The 18,359-nt window shown below is 46.4% G+C and overlaps 1 protein-coding gene across 2 annotated transcripts in view; it reads left to right on the forward strand.

The window, feature by feature from the left end:
- SLCO3A1 (solute carrier organic anion transporter family member 3A1) overlaps positions 1-18,359 on the forward strand; it is a 317,490-nt gene that overhangs the window by 60,576 nt on the left and 238,555 nt on the right. For both annotated transcript variants that reach the window (XM_060005479.1, XM_060005478.1), the window contains exon 2: positions 3,883-4,348. In XM_060005479.1, coding sequence (XP_059861462.1) covers positions 3,883-4,348 — 466 coding nt within the window. The remainder of the gene's footprint in view (positions 1-3,882; positions 4,349-18,359) is intronic.

The following is an 18,359-nucleotide window of genomic DNA, read 5'->3' on the forward strand; positions in this document are numbered from 1 at the left end:
TATATATATATATATATATATATATATATATATATATATATATATGTGTATATATATATATATATTTTTTTTTTTTTTTTTTTTTTTTGCGGTACACGGGCCTCTCACTGTTGTGGCCTCTCCCGTTGTGGAGCACAGGCTCCGGACGCGCAGGCTCAGCGGCCATGGCTCACGGGCCCAGCCGCTCCACGGCATGTGGGATCTTCCCAGACCGGGGCACGAACCTGCATCCCCTGCATCAGCAGGCGGACTCTCAACCACTGCGCCACAGGGAAGCCCGAATCTATATTTTTAACAAGTGCTCCAGGAGATTCTGAAATGCAGGCGGGTTTTTTTGTTTTGTTTTGTTTTTGAATTGTGGTAGCAGAAACCTGATAAATATTGCATTCTTTTAATAATAACTTTGTATCTACTTGGTTCAAGGTGAGGACAGTTCCTCTTTTCTTTTCCTCCTGGAGTTGTGGCTCCTTCGTGTCTAATTATCAAGACATTTCCATCAGTCCTGTTACCCCTTAAGTACGGACAGCCCTTGCCGTTAGCGGGCATCTTCCTCATTGCTGGATTGTTCATTACCACTTAAAAGCCACAAGGGGGTTTATGGCCTCATGCCTATTTAACTAGTCCAGCTTCTCCAAATTGGGTTTTAAGTGAGTGAAGACATTAGCCTCTGACCTAACTGATCCACAAAACATCTTTTCAGAATGTTTGTGTAGCTTAACTCTGGATCCAGAGAGGTGTCCCGGAGGCTTTCAACAGGCCACGGGGTCAAGGAGGTAAGGACCGTACTACTCCTGTGACCCTTGTGGGTCGCTCTGCAAAGAGCAGGTTTGATTCAGGACAAGAATGGCTGGCATAGGCCCCTGCCCTTTCTAGAAGAGTGGACTCTTTTTGTTTTGCCCACAACTGCCTCTCTCCTCACCAGCCTTATGTCATCATAAATGTCCACACCTGTGTGATATTTTATGACAGGGCACACCTGCTGGAACGGAGAGGTTGTCATGTTTCAGATCTGCCTAGTACGGATGTCATGAAGCCTTGTGACAGAAGTGAAATACGCCTTCTGCTCCATTTCTGCCCACCCTTCCTCCCACCGCCGTTGCCCTTTTACTCCCGAGGTGGAGGTCACCAGGCTGCAGACCTGCCAGCCTGCTCGAGGTGACTCTGGTGAACCCAGGGGACCCTACCCACATGCGTCCACTTCTGCATCTGGCTTCTTTTAGGCATCTCTCAAGTCCCGTCATCAAGGCCTGAGTGAACCCCCCAGGCCCCCCGCCACCTCTCAGGCAGTCAGGCTGTCTGCCTTTGTTCTTCCACATGGCATTACCTGTTATATGCCTCTGTTAGAGCATTTATTCCATCGAGCTTGTTTGTGTTACGAAGGAAAGAAGGGACTAAATGAAACCTTTGTTTTCACTTGCCCAGACCTTTCAGAAGGATCTCTGGGAGCGTTTGAAAGCCATTTTAATGAGACCAGGACTCACTAAACTTCTTTTCTCGACAATGGCCAGTACTTGGTGCTTGAAAAATAATTAACTAGGGCTGCATGAGTTGTGAGCTGGCCTTGACTTGGTTAGAAGCACAGTGGAAACAGGAATCAGAATCGGAATGCCGGCGACCGAGGGCAACACAGACGTCCCATCCTTGGTCATGAACAGGGACCTGCACCAGTGTTGAGTAGTGCCCTGCAGAACTCACCCCCAGGCCCAGTGCTGACGGCAAGGCTGCAGTCGTTTGTGTTGTTGTGTTAGCGCTGTGCTAACCCACATAGAATCACCTGGGCGGGCTTTAACAACATCCCAGCACCCAGGTTGCCCTGGCTTAGAAACTCACGGAGGGACCAGGCATCTGAAATTTTTAATGCTTTCCCAAGTGCATCCAATCTGAAGGTAGCATTGAAAACCCCTGGGTTAAAGGAGTCTCTTTAAATGTGTGGGGTTGAAATGAGGCTACCGGAATTACTGGACTAGTGTCTTTTTCTATAATAAAGGTAAATAGAATAGAGGCATGCTAATCAGCACAGGTGTGTGTGTGTGGATGTGGACATTGCAGAGAGGCTGTGGACGCAGGGATGCTGACACCAGTGCCCATATTTATACATTTGGAGGAAGGTTAGATCCACTGACTCTTCTTCCTTACCTTCCTTAGCAGCACATGCCCGGTCACTCAGCAGAGGCAGCCACATCTCCCCAAAGATATAACGCTGCCTCTATGACGCTTCTTAGATTTTCCTGTTCATTTCCATTGCCACGGTACTGACCTTTTCTTCTCCCTTTTTCCAATAATAGTCCAGCCTTCTTCTCTGCTGGCATTCGCTCCTGCATTCTTCCACTCCATCCATTCTCCACACTCTGACCATACCTGAGTCACTCTCATGTTTTTAGAGCCTTTGCTATTCCCCATCATGATGGCCCCAGGCTTTCTGACCCCAGAGCTTCGGTTCTGCACCCCTCAGCTTCCCCACCTCTCTCGATGCTCTCTGGCCATGTAGGGAAAGGCTGCTCTGTGGTAACAGACTTTTCATACGTTACGTCTAATCTTCGCATCCATCCTGCCGGGTAGGCGTTATTATTCCTATTTCACGGAAATCAGGGCTTGAAGAGGTTAAGTTAACTTGACCAAAGTCACAGAGCTAATTAAGGAAATAATAGATGTGCGGTTCAAACCAGTTGCTCCTCCCTCCAGGCTCTGCGTTCTCTCCACCACACTGCAGGGGACTGTCTGATTCCTTTAGGGTGGCCTCTGTAGCTTCTTATAGTCTGTTGCCAACCTGTCTTTTCACTACGTGCGTTCCATTCCATTATGAAATCATGCCACCCAGCGTTTGCTCGCCCTGTTCCTTTTGCCTGGAGTGTTCTTCCCTGCCCAACTAGGACTCCTACGACAGGGACTCCTGTCTTGCTGATAATACCCTGCGTGGAACCTGCAAACAGCAGGAAAGGGAGGCCATTTGCATTTTCTCTCCGCCTCAAGGAGCCTTAAAATGATGCATCTCCTCTTGACCCTTCTACTGTGATTTTGCATCATGAATGTAACATGTAACCAACATACATGTCTACCTTTCTGCTAGGTGGCATCTTTGAGGCCAGGTGTCATCCCTTCCTCCTATTTCTGTCTTTTGTGTCCAGGGCATTGTGAAGCCAACAGCAGATGTTCAGTAGATATTTGTTAAACAGGTGAAGGGCAGACAAGGATGCAAAGGTGGGGAAAGTCATCAAACTATACCACCTGAGGGAGCTCGGTGGGGCCAGAGTGCACAGAACAGTCAGGGATTCAGGGATGTCTTGACCTCTAGGGAAATGTCCACTGTTTGGAAATTTCCAGAAGGAAGCCAAGAGTTTATGATTATCCTAATGAGCTAATCTAGCTTGTCCATTTTGCTCCCCTCCCAGGTTTTTGTTTCCTTGTGTTTTTATTTTATTCAATATGCTTTGCTAATAACCTCCTGGTAAAAAGCCCGTGGACCCTATGTCCTCCAGAGTGGACTTCATAAATAAGATGTAGTTGGGAGAGAGCCTGTGAAAGCTGTGGACTTCAGGACTTTCACAGGACTCGTGAGCCTTAAATGGGGGCGGCCGTGGGGATGCAGAGGTTGTTCTTATGCGGTGAGGCAGAATCTTTCAGAATGGAAACAGATGGCAAGGAAACCTTCTTCCCCGATGGAAATTAATTCTTTAACCATTAAATTGCGGTTATCATACTAAGTAAACGGTTTTTGGACTCTTAAGGTTTAAATCACTTGGCACAGCTGGTAAAAACAAAACAAAACAAAAAACGGCGAGGCGGGAGGATCCGGGATGGGCAGGTGCGCTGCGTGACGGGAAGGGGGCCTCCTGGGTGGTTTCCATCAGCACTGGCGTTGAGATTGCATTTTGCACCCCACAGGTGAGCGTCCTTACCACCCTGGAGCGGAGGTTCAACCTCCAGAGCGCCGACGTGGGCGTGATCGCCAGCAGCTTCGAGATCGGGAACCTGGCGCTCATCCTCTTCGTGAGCTACTTCGGGGCGCGCGGGCACAGGCCACGCCTCATCGGCTGCGGAGGCATCGTCATGGCCCTGGGCGCGTTGCTGTCGGCGCTGCCTGAGTTCCTGACCCACCAGTACAAGTACGAGGCGGGCGAGATCCGCTGGGGTGCCGAGGGCCGCGATGTCTGCGCCGCCAACGGCTCTGGCGGGGACCAGGGGCCCGACCCGGACCTCATCTGCCGCAGCCGGACCGCCACCAACATGATGTACTTGCTGCTTATTGGGGCCCAGGTGCTCCTGGGCATCGGTGCTACCCCCGTGCAGCCCCTGGGCGTCTCCTACATCGACGACCACGTGCGGAGGAAGGACTCCTCGCTCTACATAGGTAAGGAGTTGCCCCACAGCCAGGGGTGCTGTTCCCTTTTGGTTGATTCTGTGTCAGTAAACAGGGCATGTTAACAGAAGAAGAAAACGTGGGCCCCTGCCGTTTTAATTTTCCCGGAGCACTGGTTCTCAGACTTGGCTACGCATCTCGGGTGTTTTGGAAAATGCTGATGTCTGAGTTGCGCCTCCAGAAATTACGGGGTAGTTGGTCTGGGGTGCATCCTGGGCACGTAGTTTTTAAAAAGCTCCCCAGGTGATTCCAATGTGCAGCAGAATTTGACCTCTGCTGCGCTAGAGCCTCAATAAACCTTGAGTGGGAAGCCGTGGTCAGGGGAAGCTTTATGTTTATTTATCTGCCTTTTTGTGTGTGTTTGGACTTTGGGCTATTCGGCATTAGCCACGAGGAATACTTGGGGATCTACACATCGGAAACCCTGTTTTTAATCATCAAAATGATCTCCTGGTCCTTCTCCTATTGAAGCTCAAAGAGAAAGGGGATTGCATGCCCAGCATTTGGTATTATTCAACGTTGGTAACGTTCCGTAATTTTTTTTTTTTTCTGTCACGGGGTATGCACTGGAACTGCATATTTGGGAAGAAATAAGGTACATGTGAACTTTGAAAAAATGTTTTGTGCTGTAATGATTTCTGCTGCTATTTTGTACTGGGAGGATGGAAGCCATTTGCAGGTGTTGGGTTAAGAAACATGCAAGTGGTGAATTACACTTACAGCAAACGTGGCTCCTTAGTCACTGCTTCTAGGCACTGCTGCGTGGTCATTTGTCGGGTGAGGGCTGGCCTGCCGAGCATCTCCATTTCTTGTTTACCGAGTTTAATTTTGCAGTTGGATTGTATGACATGACCCCAGTCACTGGGTGCTAAGCTCTGAAAAAATCATATCCACCCACGGAAGCTTTGTGCTTCCCAAAAGCTGTGTGCCTTGGAGTATAAAGTTAATTATAATACGAAGTTTAGGTTAAAATAGAATTTGATAAGAATTTTTCAAAAAGCTTCCTATCTAACAAGTTTCCACCATACGCTGCCCAAGCTTTCTGAGACAGGAGGGTTCAGAGCAGCTACACACCTGAATGCTAATTTTCCTCTGTGACTTTCTGTCCCAACTGTGGCGTAGATGACTTTGTTGAATAAATATGTCGTATGTCTCAGCCCTCTGTGAACAGGCTCTAGGAAAGAAAGGTGGAGAATATGTATCTCCCCATCCAAGGGATGAAGCACCTGTGGACCTGCCTAGGGAACACAAAGTAGAAGAGAAGATTGCTCAGGCCGAAGATGGCTAGTCGCTTCTCCCTGTGGTTAGGGGTTTCCATAATTGTGTGTGAAGGTGGGCACAGTGGGGAGAGGGGTCTAAGGAAATCATTTACATTTTGATGCTTTTAAGGCTTCAGTGAAAGCCCCTCCTCGTGAGTCTGTTGCAGACCAGGAGGCGGGCCACAGCACGTAGCCAAAACAGTCTCTGCAGGTCCATCTGGGCCATTGGTCTCTGACCTGACTGATATCACTCTAGGACCCTAGGATAGATGTTTTTTGGTAGCAGTAACAGCAAGTAGGTAAATGAGAGCACATGGAAGGAAATGGGGAGTGAAAAGCTGAGTTCTTGTCTCTGATGAGGAAATCAAGTAGAAAAGTGTCTCCGCAGAATGCCTCCTGCAGTCACACCAGTGGTAAATCACCTCTGCTTGGGGGCCCCTGCCTGGAGCATCAGGCTCAGAGCCCTCTTCCAGAAGTCCGCCCTGATGAGTTAGGCTGTGGTATTTCCTGGCACTGGATGGGGGCTGGGCTGTCGGTTCAAAGCTTTAGGATGTGGACTCATTTGGATTTTGTGGGAGGTGGAGGCTTGGGCCACAGGGCTGACCATACCAGGCACAGGCCCTTCTCTCTTTCTGAGACCTTGTTTCTGGGATTTACGGTGAGTCTTTGGTAGGAGGCAAGTCTCAACCAAATTTCTAATTGGGCGTCCTTTTCCTCTATGATAGTTCAACATTCACAGAGTTGGGAGTGTCTTTTTGTGTGGTGTGTGGGCATCTTGGTGGCATCTGGCCAAATTCCAAAACATGACGGTACAGGACTGTGGAGACGGCCTTCCTGAGTGCTTCTGAACTTGTTTCCTGGGTCTGTGTTCACGGGGAGCAACAAAGAGCAAGCTTTCTGCACAGATCGGCCTCGGTAGGTGGCCTTTTATTCCATGCATGGTTTGAATTCTCCAGGAACAATTTAAAAAGACCATGCACATGCAGAGCATAACTGGTTCAGTCATTGATTGTACAGGTCATAAAAAGTGTTTGTGATCACGAGACTATTTTAGCATTTATCTCCTCTAATAGGGAGCTAGTTTCTGGAGCCACTTAATTTGTCTTCGGGAAGTATTTGGGGGAGCCTGCTGAATGGGCTGGTATGACTTATGACCTCTTAACTCCCTGCAAGAGAAAGACAGTCTGAAGGGACTGGTGCTGGGACTGTGGGTGTTGATGGTATCCATTGGGGTGGAGTAGCATGTGTGCCCCTTGGTTCCAGCTCTTGCAGAGCTGGTAAGAGAGAGAGGCCCATAGCTAGCCATCTGATCATATGCCTGACATGTGAGTGTAAACTGGAGATTGAAAGGTTTCTAAATCTTGCACGTGTGAAGCACAGGTTGTGCACAGCTGCTCCTTTCCTGTGGGTGTAAGCGGGGAAGGGGATGATAACCATGCAGCGCCCTGGCCACAGGCCACTGGTGACAAGCCCTGCCCCTGGGTCACCAGCTGGGTGCCTTCGGCACAACTATGGCCATGTCCTAGACCCCCTACAGCTAGAGGGAAAGGGAAGCATTCCGTATTAAATCAAGCTGGTATTTTCCACCCAAGTGACTCTTTGCTTCAGCCTCTTGTGGCTGAGTCACTGCCAAACTCCTGGATTCCTTGATGGTCATTCACAAGGGGCTTCTCCTGCTGGCACTGTTCTCTGGCCATTCCTGCCCAGCCTGGGGAGGGAGCCAGGGGAGCTCATTACCAGGGGACAAAACTCACGCGGCTCTGCTGGCAGGCTTTTCAGGACCACACAATGTGGAGCCAAGCCTCACAGCGTGGCTGGCCGGTGACCCGTGGGTGGCACGTGGCGTGCCTTCTTCCCAGAGAGACTGATGGAGCAGAGTGGCAGTGGGAACCGTTTGATATGGTGGCGTGAGTGGGGTCCACCAATCGACCCTCTGGGAATTACTCGTGCTGTTAACCCATGTTGTGACCTTCCACGAGCTCAGTTTTCTTAGCTGCCCTGTTTCTCCGAGTTCAAAGCACAGCCCGTTGTATTGTAGGCAAGAGTAAGTAGGCTAATGTAATGGACTCGCTGGGTCCTTTCATTAGATTGCTGTGGCAATTGGTTGGTGCCTTGTTTTGTCTTTTTTTTTTTTTTTTTTCCTTTGGGGAGAAAAAAGCTCCAAATGAGAGTGGTAAGGATTTTTTTTAAAAAATAACTTTATTTCTAGTTAAAAAGTATTACATGTTCACTGTTGACAACTTTGGAAGTATAGAAAAAGGATCATTGAAGAATAATTACCCTTAGCTTTATGCTTATATAAAATCCTTTTTTCTGCATCGGTATGCTTTTCTACACACACAAAAAATGTGTTTATAATAAATAATGTTTTGCTACTGTATTCCTCTCTTAATATTTCATGAACATTTCCCCATGTCACTAAATATTCTTTCGGTAATATTCTTTCTGCATACGAATATTCCCTTGTGCATCTATACTGTAATATTTAATGCCCTCTATCATTGGACATGGGTTTGTTTTTCCTATTTTACTGTTATAAACGAAGCAGACAGGTGATCTGTGCTTCTGAAAGGTTAAGTAACTTGTCTAAGATAATGAATGGGGCTGAGCCCTGGGTATGAGAGTGATGTTTTTTCCAGGTACATCTGAGATCTGTGACAAGGCTGGGGTGGGTGGGGCTGGGTGCAAAGGGCTGGTGGATACTCCAGGGGGTCAGGTGCAAGTAGGGGCATTCTGCAAGACAGCCTGAATTCTTTGGGAAATAGATATCAGAGGAGTCAGGAAGGTGAGAAGAGAGCCGCGTGTCTCAAATCCAAGGGGAGAGGTGCGATGGGAATGGAGAACGGGTGTGAAGGCAGAATAGAGAGTTGGGAGGAGAAAGAAGGGGGGGCCTGGCTAACAGTTCACGTCAGGGTTCTGGAAGGAGGTTGTGCCCCTGTTTCATGGTGCTTTAAGTAGAGATCAGCACAGATCAGAGCTGGTGGATTCCGTGTTCTGCTCACCTCTCACCAGAACTGAGGACAACATACCCTCACTTCGCTGTTCCTATCATGTGGAATCATGATAGCCATTAGGAAATTGCCCTTATGTTGCGTTGGAAATCTGTCTTCTTACAACTTTCCACACACTGTCTCTGGTTCTGCCCTCTGGGTCCACTTTGAGAAACTGTGATCCCTCTTCCACATTTGGTAACTCCACAGCTGGCGGAGCCCCAGCCTCTCATGGGCAGGGAAGGTCACCTAAAATTTGACTCGTATGTGCTGGGACCTCCGTTCCTTCCTTGATGCAGTTTCCTGCCACACAGCCACCGTTTCCCTCTTTACGAGGGATGCTAAGGCTGGAGGGCTTGTTACTAGGGGACAGAAACAGGTGAATGGGGCATGCAGGATTTGGGTACTGTATTGCTTTGCTAGGGCTACCATAACATAACACCACAGACTGAGTGACTTAAACAATGGAAATTTATTTTCTCACAGTTATGGAGGCTGGAAAGCCAAGGTCAAGGTATCAGAGTTGGCTTCCTCTGAGGCCTCTTTCCTTGGCTTGCAGATAGTGCCTTCTCCTCCTGTGTCTTCACATGGGCTTCCTCTGTGTGCACGTATCGCTGGTGTCTCTTTGTGTGTCCTAATTTCCTCCTCTTATAAGGACACCAGTCAGATTGTATTAGGGTCCACCCCTATGATCTTATTTAACCTCAACTACCTCTTTACGGCTCTATTTTCAAATAAGTCACATGCTGAGGTACTGGGAGTTAGGGCTTATATATATGACTTTGGGGGGGGGGACATGATTTAGCCCATAACAGGTACCAAGAGGACCAGTACCAAACAAGCTGAGACTCCTGCCTCTTTTGTCCTAACTTTTCAATAAAGAACTTCATTGTCATGTTTGTTTTTTTTCCAAGTACTCAAGGAATTATTTGAGGATGTAGTTTTTAAAAATGTTTTATTTGGGCACAATTGTAGAAACACAAGTTGTTGCAAAATACAGGGAAGTTCCCTGTACCCCTCATCCATTTTCCCCCAATGGTAACATCTTGCATCACTGTAGTACAGGATCAAAACCGGGCGGTGGGGCTTCCCTGGTGGCACAGTGGTTAAGAATCCTCCTGCCAATGCAGGGGACACGGGTTCAAGCCCTGGTCCAGGAAGATCCCACATGCCGTGGAGCAACTAAGCCCATGCGCCACAGCTACTGAGCCTGTGCTCTAGAGCCCACGGGCCACAACTACTGAAGCCCGCGTGCCTACAGCCCACGCTCTGCAATAAGAGAAGCCACCACAATGAGAAGTCCATGCACCACAACAAAGAGTAGCCCCTGCTAGCCCTAACTAGAGAAAGCCTGTGTGAAGCAACAAAGACCCAATGCAGCCAAAAATAAAAAACTAAATTAATTAAAACCAAAAAACAAACAACAAAAAAACGGGCAATGGACATGGGTACAATTCATGGGGTTTATTCAGATTTTATCCGTTTTATGTGCACTCATTTGTGTGTTTCTGTGTGTGTATAGTTCTGTGCAGTTTTATTACATGTGGACGATGATGTTTTAAAAATGCAGAATGGGATCAAGGTGAAAGCAGATTGTGTTGAGTCATGTGAGTGTCTGGCAGACAGATATACATGTGATACCAACACACACGTGCATACACACACACGGGAAGATGTGGAGACAGAGAGGAGGCTGTAGGTAGAGCAGGGGCCAACTAGAAGAAGGGGATTCTTGGAGGAGGGCTTCTGCCTTCCCCAGAATGGAATCCTCGCAGGGTACCGGAATACACAGAGCAATTCCTCCAAGCCGGGAGGCACATACGTTAGACATGAACGTGTCACACTTTTCTTTATCACTTCTGTTGAAACCCAGTGGAGACCTCCGCATTCCGGTTAATGATGCAAAGAGAATTATTCTCAGATTTCATCTGCCAAATGTTTGTTTAGCACAAAGGTCACTAATACCAGGCAGCAACCAAACAGAACTAAATTTCTCTTCAGAGCCCTGGGAGCCCAGAGTTATTTTGTTTCTGATGAGTTTTTATTTTAACTTGACCGTTGGGGAAAAATGTGTTTTAACTCTCCAAAGAGTGTGGGTCGGGTATGGATCAAATACACTGTGACTGCAGTTCATCTGAAAAAGTAATTAAAAAGCCATCCCTCGTGGGAGCAAGCACAGCTCATTACATTCTTGCAACTCCATTGATATTGAAGTTTCCCTTGTTAATTTCTTCTTCTTTTTTTTTTGTAAATAAATGAGGCTGTAAAACGTCAATTTGTTTTGTCTGGGCTCCAGTCCCTCTCCCCAGCAGCTGGTCACATGCCATTTGCAGTGTGTTTTAGCAACTTGCTAGGAGACATGCGTGTGGCTCTTATCTGGCACTTCCATATTGCCCGGGCTGGTGGATGTTTCTTATTCATTTTCAGCCGCTCATAATTCATGCCCCTCGATTCATGGAATCACTGCTGTGCTCACTGCCTCGGTGACCTTGGGCAAGACTCTATAGAGCTTGGGCTCTGGAGTCTGACCGTCTTGAGATTCAAATCCTAGCTCCTCCACAGACCTGCCCACCAGGATTTCGGACACGTTTTCAGTTGACCTGAGCCTGTTTCCTGATCAGTAAAATGAGCCTGGAATCTACCAAGCGAGGCTTCGCCGGGACATTAGGTATCACGTTGTGGTGGGGGTCAATAAACGCAGTCCTGTTCATCTTTGTGGTCGTATCAACTCCATTTCCAAATGTAGAAACGGAGGCAGGAATAAGCGATTGACTTAGTTAAATACACAGGCAGGTCTTTTGACAAGAGTGGTTGGATCTTGATTTTCAGCCTGTGATGCAATCCATCCAGTAGATCTGAGAAGCAACCTCTTCCATCTTGAATTAGATCAGCAGGGCTCTTACTTGCCTGCACACCCCTTCCTGCGGCTCATCTCAAAGTACAGAAAGTGCTAGAGCTGTCCCAAGCAGCAGGCGATCTGGTTTGTATTAAGTCGGAGGCACCCCACAGTATGGCCATTGCCCCAGTGGGATATATTTATTGGCTTTCTGGGTTCCAGCACATTGCTTCTTAATTTGCTTCTTAATATTAGTTCAGTTTTTGAAAGAATGTCTTCTCGTTTTAGTCAAATTGGGAAAAACAAAAACAGAATAAGAAAACATAAATAATTTGTAAGCAGATACCTGTAGAAAATTATTGTCAATGTTTAGGTCTATTTCATCCCAGCCTTTTTTGTTTGTATTTACTTTCACCTAGTTAAGACCATACTCTAGGTAAACCTGCTTTTTATCAATGATAAACCTTTCTGTGTATCATAAACAGTAAACATCACTTTAGATGACTGCATACTGTTTTGTCAATCTAGAAAATCTGGAATGAGTTCATTGGACATTTAGGTGATGGAGATGTTTGTGACTGTAGAGCTTCATCCACATTTACTAAAGCTCACGTTAGTGTGGATAGATTCAGTGGGAGCTGGAAACCAGCCTGTTGGCTTTACTGGGGCTTTTTCCAGAAGATGAATGCAGGACGTCATGAAAAGAGGCTTTGGGCCGGGCTGTGAGCCTTGGTGCCCTCGTTTTGCGGCCCTCTCCCACCTCTGCTCAGGGTAGCAATCCTAAGTCCTGCCAGGGCTCAGCTAGCAAATGAGGAAAGCAGGCTTTGTGGAGGCTGGGAAACCAAAGGTCCTTGCCACGTCCTCAGCCATTGTTGCCCTGTGGGAACTCAAAGTCAGTCTTGCCAGATCTTCTGATGTTTAAGAGAGGCTGGAAATGCATATTTTTCAAGTGGAGTGAATTGCCTTCTCCTTGCAATTGTCTCCTAAACCCTCCGTGGCTCAACGATCACAGAAGCCAGCTTGAACACATCAGTGCCTTGCTCTTTGCAGTTCTTTGCTCCAGACCATCAATTTCAGATGGCGTTCACCTTTTGAGCAGCAAATAAATTCAATAAGAAAGGAAAAAAGGAGGGAAGGAAAGTAGTTGCACATCATGAATGCCACAACCAGGATAAGTAGTGTTATCTGCTGTGATTCTGAATGATACGCATTTGCTTGGGGAAGGGGGTAGGGCGCTTTCCCAAACTCAGGACGCAGTGGCAGAAATGAGTGGAGGACCGCTGCTGAGCCGGCCTCCCAGTGTGCCGTCCTGGCTGACGCTTTGCTCCTGCCTCATAAGAATGGGAACTGCAGTATGGAATAGAAAGGAAACCATTTCTCCCAGCTAAGCATGGGGGGCAGAGGAAGAAGAATCCTCCTGAGGGTTCCCTGAAGGGAGCATGGCAATGCAGAAACTGATACCGTTTGGAGCTGATTGAGGCCTGTGGGTGTTTACTGTGTGTGAGAGAGCATCTTTGCTCAGGGATTTTAGAACACAGCATCATAATGTGTGATAGGAAGATATGACCAGAGGCCCAGGCTGACCTAGAGAAGATTCGTGGGGAAGGTGAAGATGCATGTGAGGGAATTTTCCTTCCATAAGCTCCTCTAAGTCTACTGTTCGTTACTTCTTTACTACCAGCCCTTTACTGCACCTGACTAGTGAAACCACACCCATTCTATTTTTCTTTTCAATTGTAACACGAGTATTATGCTTAAACGAAAGATTTTGAGGTATTTTCCTGAATAGCATGCAACCTTTTTTTCTTCAGTTATTTCTAAACTATTTATTTCTCCTTTCTTACAATAGTATTGGCTTTACTTCCTTTTTTCCTTTCACCCGCAAGAAGCTTTCTGTGAGAGCAGACACCATGAAGGGCTTGGTTTCTGTAGAGGATTGTGACTTGCTATTGTTAGATTAGGGATTACTATAGGTGAATGTCCTTCCTCTTCAGTGGGAAGTGAGTTCTTCATTGCTAGAGAATTCTTTAGTGTTAAAATGCCTCACGTAAGAGTCTTTTTTGTGGATGTTTGGCTTTTATCTGTCCAGAACCTCATTGTTTTCATTGGGGAACTGCCTCTCCCCATCCCAGGTGGTCCTTGTGGGCTGCAGAGATGATCATGTGGTCCAGGCATGGCCAATCATGACACAGAGAAAGGCTGTGGTCTGCAATGAATGGCCCAAGGAGTGAGGCAACCAGAGTCCGCCATGAGGTTTGAAAAATGGACTGGAGGGCTGGGGCAGGGAGAGAGAGATCACTTTCTCCTCTAGGACTGCTAGCTCTAACACCTCTGAATGTCCACAGATTCCAGTGTCCATCTTTGTTTTCACATGCAATAAACTTGATCTAGGAATGAAGACAGCAAAGGAAAGCAGACCAGGGGGAAAGAGAGGGCAAGAGGGCTCCCTGGATCCAGCTATGCCTGAAGCTTGCATCCCAATTAGCATTCCCCTCAGAATCCCCTTGAGCACATAAATTATCCTTTCCAGCATTTGCAGTCAAATGCTGTGGATTAGGATCCTGCCTAACGAGGCTTAAATGTCCAGTCATGTCATGTCAGAGTTGGACTGGATTGCTTTCCTCTTGAGCTTCGACCAGGCACCTTCCAACAAGGATGAGTGTTTCTGTCCGCATGTAAGGCAGGTGTCCAATGGTCAAAACACTAGCTTGTTCATAATATCAAGGTATTCTAAAGGACTAATCAACTCATGGCCCTGTATAGCCAATAAAAGGATTAGGTCTAAAGTTCTGGTTTAGTTCTTCATTTCTTTATTTCATAGACTTTTAAGATGAAGGATAGGGACCCAGAGGCCAAAAGTAATGCCCCCTCCACTTTCTCCCTACCCACCCACCCACCCCCAAAACACAAGTCAAAGTATTTAAAAATAAATAGGCTTTGTGCAGGAACAGTAAGTGTTTAGTAACGAATTTCTTATGTGGGCAAGAGAGTGTTGAGCATGTGAAACTTATTCAGTGGTGCTGTTTATTGAATGGAAAAAACATAACCAACCCTGGCTTCTTTACATGGCTGTGCTCACCAAAGCTACCTTTGCTCCCTCTAACGGCTTCAGTGTCAGGAATGAATTAGCTAAATGAATATGTTCCAATCCCAACTCGGCTTTCCCCCAAGCCGTGTATGTGTGGTGTATGTGTGGCGTGTGTGCATGCGTGTGTTTATGTTTGCCCGTATACAGATAAAATCTGAAGATACTAAAGCATTAGGTGGCTCATGGACACTCATAAAAACGTTCTTTTATTGCTTTCTAATTTTTAAAATTTTTATTTTATATTCGAGTATAGTTGATTAACAATGTTGTGTTCGTTTGAGGTGTACAGCAGAGTGATTCAGTGATACATTTACATGTATCTATTCTTTTTCAAATTATTTTCCCATTTAGGTTATTACAGAGTATTGAGCAGAGTTCCCTGTGCTATACATAGGTCCTTGTTGGTTATCTATTTTAGACACTCATAGGAACTGAGGTGTAGTCTTGAGAGCTGGGCTTCGTGAATCTGCCTGGAGAATGTCAAGAGAAATCGAGGGCTTCTTAACTGGGCTACTTGAAGCTAAAGGTTTTTGGATGTGCTTTAGGGGGAGGGGTCCACAACCTTTTAAGGCTGTAATGGAGGTGTATGTACACTCTTGTGGCGAAGGTCTCAGTGGATTCTCAAAGAGGTTCATGACCCCAAAAAGGTTAAAACCACTGAAAGTCCGTATGTTGAGCAGACCCCGATGACAGGAGACTTGGGGTGAGATAAACCAAGATAGTCGAGGTGATACGCTGTATGGTGTGACAGATGGCATTTGGGGACTGGAATGTTGTTCACTGCTCAGCCCTCAACTTGCTCTGCTCCCTGGGGTGACACTGTACTTACAACAGGAAGCATTGGAGCATCACTTAGGCAACTGTGGGTAAGAAGAAGTCAGAATGTGTTCCCAGTGGCACTGGAGACACCCTCTCAGCCCTCGTCCTCCTGTGCTGCTGCCGCCTCCACCCCACCCCCCTTAAAAAGTTCCTTGGTGGCTGAAATTTTCCATCCCTACTTTCAGCCTAACCACGGGTGTTTTGGGTAATATTCAGCAAATTTTTTGTGCTGATTTGAACTGATGCACAGATAGGAAAATCAAAACCTTTTTTTTTTTTTTTTTTTTGCTCTAAAAGCAAAAACATTTTAAAAATGCACTTGGATCATTAATAGAGTCTGAACTCTCAAAGTCAAAACTTTCCATGTGTTGTTACTAAGAAAAATTCTCTTGAGGCAATTAAAGGCAAAACAAGCAAATAGGCAAAAAGTTGTGAGGGACCCCAAAAAATCATGTGAGAGTGCCGAATCGAAAAACATTTTTAAAAAGATACAAATGAATGTATTTGCAAAACAGAAAAAGACTCACAATAGAAAACAAACTGGTTACGAAAGGGGAAAAGGGAGGGGAGGGATAAAGTAGGAGGTTGCGATGGACATATACACACTACTATATATAAAATAGATAACCAACAAGGACCTACTGTATAGCACAGGGAACTATACTCAATATTGTGTAATAACCTATAAGGGAAAAGAATCTGCAAAAGAATATATATGTGTATAACCGAATCACTGTGCTGTGCACTAGAAACTAACATGATATTGTGAATCAAGTGTACTTCAATAAAAAGATTCATCTGAGGACATAAATGAACTTGGCAAACTTTTTATGGGTAAAACATTTATCCCAAAGTTTTTGGGTTTGCTGCATTTGAGAAACCTCCTTAATTGTCTTTACCAATTACCGTTGCCTCTTATTTCAGGTATGGGAGGTAGAGGGGTGCTTGGGAGTTGAGCTCATCCTAATGTCTCTCCAAGGAGACATGCTTTTCCCCCTTTCTCTCTAATGTTCTAAGCATGTGATACAAATGGATGTGATTTCCCACTGCTTCCCTTTTCTGGGCAACACATTATTACCATAAGCACATTCACAGCTGCCCACCTGCCTTGTGGGTTGTTAATGGAGTTTACAAAGGGAATTTGGATTCCCAGCAAGAGGCCTCATTAACACAGCAAGGATCTAATAGATTCTAAAATTGTGTATGGACACTCACAACCTTTGGAAAGCCAGTGGTGTCTATTCTTAGATCTAAGTCATTTCACCTGCCCTGGGCTTGGTCTGTACATTTCCGTCACGGGGGAAAGAACCTTGTCTTGATGGAGTCACATCAACTGTATTGGTTTAAGTTAAGCATTAATGCCTGTGATGCAGGGGCTAAAGACAAGATTCAAAAGCCATCAGGCGGGACTTCCCTGGTGGCGCAGTGGTTGAGAGTCCGCCTGCCTATGCAGGGGACACGGGTTCGTGCCCTGGTCCCGGAGGATCCCACGTGCCGCAGAGCGGCTGGGCCCATGAGCCATGGCCGCTGAGCCTTCGCTTCCGGAGCCTGTGCTCCACAACGGGAGAGGCCACAACAGTGCGAGGCCCGCGTACCGCAAAACAAAAACAAAAACAAAAGCCATCAGGCAATATAAAGGACAAAATGTCTCCTACACTGGTGCTTTAATTTTATTCTTTTTAAATACCGCCTTGTTACTAGCCATGAGCAAGTGTTTAATTTAAGATCCCTTGTTGTCACCAAGAAAATTCAACAGCTGTCTGCTTATTTAGACAAGTGTGTTAAGCATCCATGGGTTTGACTAATGACCACAGTAACAAAATACACTAGCTCTCATTGATGGAGTCTCTCCTGTATGACAGACAGGAAATGGGAGCCTTACATGTGGTTGCCCTTGCTTCCAACTACTAGAGCCCAGAGAGATAGGGGTTGTTATTCTCAGTGTACGCATGAGGAGAACGAGGCTGAGGGAGGTTAAGCAGCTTGTCCAGGGTCATACAGCTATCAGGTGGCAAGGTCTGGATTATAATCCTGGTCTCCATTACCCCATATCTTCCCCACCATATGCTCCCCTACCCTGTCCTTAGACACTATGGTGCCCCACCAGGGTAATATAGGACCCCAACTGTGCTATGCTAAGTATTAGAAATGGCTTAACCCAACTACCTAATTCTTTCTCTCTTTCTCGCTCTCTTTCTTTGTTTTGTATACAAAATACCGAGAGCTGTGGGTTATTTTAGCAGCAAAGTACGAAATGGTGATGAGTTTTCAGGCCAGGAGAGGTCTGATGGATGCAGGCTGCTCGGGGCCTGGCTTCCCAGTGGGAGTTTTTAAAACTCTCATCAGATAAAGCTTTCTTCCCACGGAAAAACCCCAGTGACTTGTTTTCACAATCTCCCTGTAGTAGAGTGAGAGAAACACACTCACCAGACTGTTTTGTTTACATTGGAGACCTAGCAGCATTTAATTGGTGTACATTCATCCCTGTTATGCAACTTGGACTTGAGTTGTTTTCACTCCCAGGCTCGGCTTGGCTGACTTGCTTTTCCGTGTAAGTCAGGGAACGACTTTAGAACCTACTAGGCCACAGCTGGGACAAAACTGGTGAGAAGGTAGGATAAGAGAGATTTCATGGATCAGGGATGAACACAGGAGAAAGAAAAAGAACAAATACAGATCAACAAGTTACAAGAAGGTCATTCCCAGGGCCTTGCATCCTGGGAAAATAACCAGCCTCCACAATTGTTCAGCCCAGTGGGGTTGTGAAGGACTTCAAGAATAGAACATCTATGGAAATGAACTGCATTAACAGGAGAAGGTAGTTACAGGATGGGTCAGAGAGTGGTGGAGCCCTCCTTTAGCCACCGTGGGGGACATGATGTCCAAGTAGCTGAACACTCTTCCCTGTACAGGCAGACCTCGGAGATATTGCGGGTTCCATTCGAGGCCACTGCAATAAGGCAAATATTTTGATAACGTGAGTTACATGAATTTTTTGGTTTCCCAACAC

Source organism: Delphinus delphis, chromosome 2 (genome assembly GCF_949987515.2).
Source record: "Delphinus delphis chromosome 2, mDelDel1.2, whole genome shotgun sequence".
In the NCBI taxonomy this organism is placed as follows: domain Eukaryota; kingdom Metazoa; phylum Chordata; class Mammalia; order Artiodactyla; family Delphinidae; genus Delphinus; species Delphinus delphis.